General features: G+C 39.0%; 1 protein-coding gene across 1 annotated transcript in view; it reads left to right on the top strand.

Annotated features, from left to right (window-relative positions):
• The first annotated feature begins 770 nt into the window (after positions 1 to 770).
• The window catches only part of LOC311065612 (fibroblast growth factor receptor-like 1), a 74,009-nt gene continuing 68,779 nt past the window's right edge, over positions 771 to 6,000 (top strand). Inside the window, exons 1-2 of the mRNA XM_084086048.1 lie at positions 771 to 1,322; positions 4,016 to 4,118. Of these exons, the coding sequence (XP_083942174.1) occupies positions 4,055 to 4,118 (64 nt within the window). The 5' untranslated portion in view covers positions 771 to 1,322; positions 4,016 to 4,054. The remainder of the gene's footprint in view (positions 1,323 to 4,015; positions 4,119 to 6,000) is intronic.

The raw sequence follows: 6,000 nt of genomic DNA, 5'->3' as shown, positions 1-6,000 counted from the left end.
TTATGTTGGCAATGATGATGGGGTAGTGATGACTGATAATGATGATGATGATAGCCTATTTGACAGAGCTTTGCTGTTTTCATCTGGAAAAAAAAAAGAATAAATAATAATAATAAAGTTTACACAAGTTCACGTTTTGGAGGGTTATGCTATGTCTATGTATATAATAATAATAATAATAATAATAATAATAATAATAAATAATAATAACGTTTGCATGAGTTCACTTTTTGGAAGGTTATGCTATGTCTATGTATACAATGTATATAATAATAATAAAGTTTACACAAGTTAACTTTTTGGAGGGTTAATTCTATGTCTATGTATATAATAATAATAATAATAATAATAATAATAATAATAATAATAATAATAATAATAATAAAACAAAGGTTTGTTGAAGCAGTAACCTGGCTCTCAAATCCAGGTTTACCAAACGGTTGAAGAGTTTAAACCACTTAAGCCCCAGCATCTGTATTGTATGTTGTGTGGAGTTGTGAGATTGTCGATCTGCTATTTTCAGCAACGGCTTCCCCCACAATAACAGAAAACGTACAGAAAAGACACTAGACTAGTATTATGCCCTGAGGGACTCCGGCTACCCATGGGTTTTACTCGGTTTTACTATGGGTTTTAAGTGGTTAATACTCCAGCCCCTCCCCACATTTGTCCGGTATTGTTCTGCTGCCTGATTGGCTTAAAGTTCCTGCTGGGACGGACCGTCGCACCAACACTACTATGCGCTGTTTGTTTTTCGCCTGCGGCCGAAACTTGGACAGCAAAGAGCCGGAGGCAATATGGGAAAACACACAGTCTATTAAATAGACGAAAACTATAAGGTTTTAACTCGGAAAAGCGTCTATTTTTTAAATCCAAAACGGCGGAAATATAGATGAACTTTTCTCTGTCCTCACAGTGCAGTTTACTCGCCGATTCGAGCGATTCATGTGCGGACTAATAGCTGTATGACTGTCTGTCATTCATAAATACTACAGCCTCACGTGTTTGACCTTATACTGTGATTATAGGAGTTTATTTCTACATGCCACTGTCGCTTGATCTGCCTCTATCTTAAGGGATTTTTGCAGCATTTTGAGGCAATTGGCCATAGTAGATGATCAGGCGCATCGCGCATGTCTAATTGATCAGCTACATTTATTTTATCGTTATCATTATTATTAAATCGATCGCTCTGAAAACGAAATGAGAGCCCGTCTGTTCGAGGGGAGGTGAAGCATTCTGATTGATAAAGCATGGTATATTCGCCGGTTGCACGTGGATGACAGACCGTGGATCATTTCATCACTGCTGTAAATCATAAAGTAAGTTCCTCAATCAGACGTTATGTTAAGTGATAATGCAAAAACACTTTACCAAGTATATTAGCTATTGCAAATTCATTTAAAATCCACCAATATTGTTTAATTTATGTATTTATAGCAACTTAATTGGAAGGCATAATTGCGCAATATATACGACAGTGGCTTGGAAAGGGTGGATGTTTTAGTGGGAATGACTATTAATTCAATGCATGTTTTTCTGACTGTGATCTATGTACTGTAGTAGTTCTCAAACTTTTTCATGTCACCCCCAAATTGATATATATTTGGCCGCGGACCCCCATCTGAAAATATTTTGTGCCAGGGACCCCAGAAGAGAATCGTTGTTAGAAAATCCGAAATTATACAAATTTGTTCTTTTTTGGGGGGATATTTTTCAAATAAATTAAATAATAGCAGATCTGCAATTTTTTAATAGCCAACATTTAAATGGATAAAGTGGTTAAAACGATTGCGATTCTATATTACACTATTATACACTACTTTAGCTGGGGACCCCCTGGAACCCCTCCAAGGACCCCTGGGGGTCCCCAGACCCCACTTTGAGAACCAATAATGTACAACGCATTTGTGTCTGGGTTTAATAATCCAATAGCTTTCACTGTAAACCTAATTGAGGTCGGACACACTTATCAATCAAGGCAATAAATGCGGTCCAAAGTGATGCACTGAATGGAAATCAGATTGTCAAAACGGACTAAAAGATTAGACCTGAAGCCCATAAGAAGAAAATGTATTAACATTACATTAGGTGGGAAGAATAACTATATGGAAAGAAGGGAATTAATATTTGGCCTTCAGAAAACCCCTCCTTCAATTTAATAATGTTTGAACAGACATTTATATGACCTGCCAATTATTAACTGCTCTCTCTGAAAGTGAATGTCAGAAAACACTGGTTCTGTTTGTTGATTCTGATATTTCGTTTGGGGGCCTGAACAGAAAATAATGCATAGGGTAGCCCAGTGGTTCTCAACCTGTGGAGCCTCATGATGTTGGGGGGGGGGGGGGGGGGGGGGCTGAGGACAGTGAAGGGGCATTTAATACCTAAAAAAAGAAAAGAAAAAGACCATTTCTGTATCAAAAGTAATCAACAAACTATAAAAACTGGTCAAACATTGGCCAAATTCTCAAATAATATAAGAAAGAGGCAAATATTGTAAAAATAGACGATCTACAAGCTCACAATGCCTCGATAAGAGCTTGTAAATCTGCTATTTTCACAATATTTATCTGTGGAAGCAAGTTTAAACTAAATGTAATGCAATTCCAAGTGTTTGTCAGGGTGGAGGATCCCCAGTTCAAATATGATTATTTTGGAGGGTCCCCAGTTCAAATATGATTATTTTAGAGGGTCCCAATTTCAAATATGATTATTTTGGAGGGTCCCCAGTTCAAGTATGATTATTTTGGAAGGTCCTCAGTTCAAATATGATTATTTTGGAGGGTCCCCAGTTCAGATTATTTTGGAGGGTCCCCAGTTCAAATATGATTATTTTGGAGGGTCCCCAGTTCAAATATGATTATTTTGGGGGGTCGCGGCCTGAAAAGGTTGAGAACCCCTGGCGTAGCCTACTCCTCACATGCAGCACAATAAAGATATAAAACTAAACAATCAACAGTACAGCAGATTATAAAATAATGCAGTTCATTGAGTATGAAAACACAAAGTGTGCAAAACTTTAGTTCCGAAAGTTTTAGAATTGTCGTCCATAGGACGATGTGTTGATAGCCACAGGAACTTTGAATCTGTGGTAGATCTGTGCATGCATGTGATGCTCTGTTTTTCATTTATTTAACCAAGCACATGGTACTGTGATTTTATATAACTGTTTTTCATATGCAAGCTATTTTTTCCACCTGCACGTGAACCATTTCCAGCCCTCCATATTAACATGTTGAGGGTTTGCACAAAAAAAAGAACATTACACCTGTAAATTGTCTGATTCTGTTTACAAATGCATCTTGTGGTCACTTCTCACTTGTCATCATGGCATGATTAAGCTTTCACTGAGCCCTGTATACTGCATCACCCCTCATTTTAGAAATGGTCCATATTGTTTTCTGTTGAGGTTCCTGGGGCTGTAACGATTTTAATTCGATCAGCATCTCTGATGGGATGTGCCCACTAACCTTGAGGTTGAGTTACACTGGGAATGGTTAGGCTACATCGACGGTGGAAAACGACCACCAGCCAGATGGCATTAAGATTGGACTGTCTGTGGCCTTTCACTACTCTTATCTCTTTGGCACAGAGGTGATCATTTGCAGGGCATAGTCTGTTAACAACTCAGAAAAAAAACAGTACATCATTGGTTTTCAAACTTTTTCATGTCAAGGACCCCCTAATTGACACTTATTAGCCCACGGACCCCCATTTGAAAAGATATGCCAGGGACTTCCCATAAGAGAAGAGTTTTACGGCTCTAGCAGTGATTCTCAACCATTTTAATTTCAGGGACCCCCAGTTTGACATGCATTAAGGCTACGGACCCCCGTTATGAGCGGGTCCATTTGGTTCCATTCGTATCATCATTTAGCTGGGGAGTGGGGAGTGGGGACCCCCTGGAACTCCCTCAAGGACCCCTGGGGGTCCCTGGACCCCACTTTGAGAACCAATGCATTACATCACGTGTATTCATATTTGGTAAATGTGTGTTTCATGTTTTCTTCAGGTACAAAAGTTGAAACTAGGGATTGTCTGCCGTGCCATAATGGAGTTTCTGTGGCTCATTCTGCTTTCAGCAGAGATGGTTCTGATTACTAGCGCTGCCAGGGGTGAGTGACATGACGAGCTTAGATTATGGTGTTTTGTGTGTGTGTGTGTGTGTGTGTGTGTGTGTGTGTGTGTGTGTGTGTGTGTGTGTGTGTGTGTGTGTTATGTTATGCACTGTATTAACCACTTTCAGCCTGGCATCCTTATTTTGGCCATGTCATTATTATAAAAAAAAAACACAATATTCTAAGATTAAAGAAATAGTTAGGCTACAGTAATTCAAAAATAGCAGAAATAGCAGATCTACAAGCTAAAAACACATGCTCATAGATGTATTTTTGTTATTCGTCATCTGACGACGTACAGTATATAGGGTGGGCTTTAGTGGTTAACATAACCACATTCACTAATATTGATACTGTCCACTATCATTAAATGGTAGCTATTGATGAGTGGTGGCCATTGTAGATGACCAGTGCCCTTCGTCTGCCTTGCGTTACTACTACTGTAGCAGTGTCCCACAAATGACTGGTGTCCCAAAAGTATTGTTTGGAAAATATAGTAGTACCATTATATGTATCTATTAGTGAGGGAAGCTATTGTAATGGCTACCTCTGTATGTAGTTCCAGAAATAGGGTTCTCAACCATTATGTTATGTGAAGGGCCCATAATACGGTGTTGTACATTTTGAAAATATTAAACCTTTTAAAACTGAAATCCTCTACTGGAATTCAAAGGAGAGTTTGTGTCTGGAAAATATAAAATGTTGCAATGTTTCATTATCCTGTAGTGACCTACATTGAATAACGTGCTTTGCCACCATTGGTTTGCAAGATAACTTTTGCAAGTTTGCAAGATAACTTTTGCAAGTTTGCAAGATAACCTTTTCTTTAAATCATTAATTTATGAATTAATAACAAAAAAAATCAAAACATGCGGTAAAGGGGTAATGTTTCAAAATTGGGTGAGTTTGATCAGTTTGCTGTATACAGAAACTTTCTGCAACTTAAGTTTGTTAAAACTAAACTTGGTTGTAATGTATAAAGTCCTAAAAGTGCTCTTATACACTTGCAAACACCTCAAACTGTGAAACAATTTTCATTCAGCCAATCAAAACGATAATAACATGCCCCAGAGAGAAGATTGGACGATCAGTCGAATGTTGCAACGAGTTGTGAGCTTGTAGACCGGCATTTTTTGGCAAGACATTTGGTGTAGAGGGAAATAAGGAGTAGACCAAGTGTAAAGCCCTGGGGGACCCCGGTCAACAGAGCATAAGGCTTAAGTGATTAATATTAAGATTATTTACTGTACATTGCATTCAGTAATCTGAAGCCCAGTGTTTCAGTTTTGCTTTCCAGCTGACAGCACCCTCATTGTTTAAGTTCTTGAAGTCTTTCCTGAACTCATTCATTCATTGCTGTGAGCTCTCTTGGCCACAGCAATGAGCTGTGAGCTCATTGCTGTGGCCAGTCTTGCACCCACAATTGTTTAACCCCCCCCCCCCCCCCCCCCAGAAATCAGAGCCCTTTACTGTTTCCTTGAGCGTGTTGTTTAATTGTATTGTGAAGCTCCCAGGTGTGTGAATACATATAAGCTAACTAGGGTATGGATGCACCGTCAAATTTCCCTGGATAGATAAAGGCTAATTAAGAATCTTATGTTTTTATTGTTGGTTTTTCCTATTTTTTCTTTTCTTTCTTAAAACTGATGGCAGTGGCGCCTGTTATTGAGATCAGACCCAGCGATGAGAGTTCAGAGTGAACAAAGATGCATTCAGCGTCAGGAAACCAGGCAACCATGCAGACACGGGCCAAATGTAAACACAGGGCCATAGACTGCAATGAGATGAGATTAGATTAGCCCATTAGGGACGTTTGCTGTGCAATGCCACAGCATTTCCTCCCCCTCAGTATCTGAATGAAACTGAGAGAGAGAGAGGG

The sequence above is a fragment of the Gymnoscopelus microlampas genome (assembly GCF_963454915.1).
Source record: "Gymnoscopelus microlampas genome assembly, chromosome: 18".
Lineage (NCBI taxonomy): Eukaryota > Metazoa > Chordata > Actinopteri > Myctophiformes > Myctophidae > Gymnoscopelus > Gymnoscopelus microlampas.
This window is presented reverse-complemented; position numbering and strand designations above follow the sequence as displayed.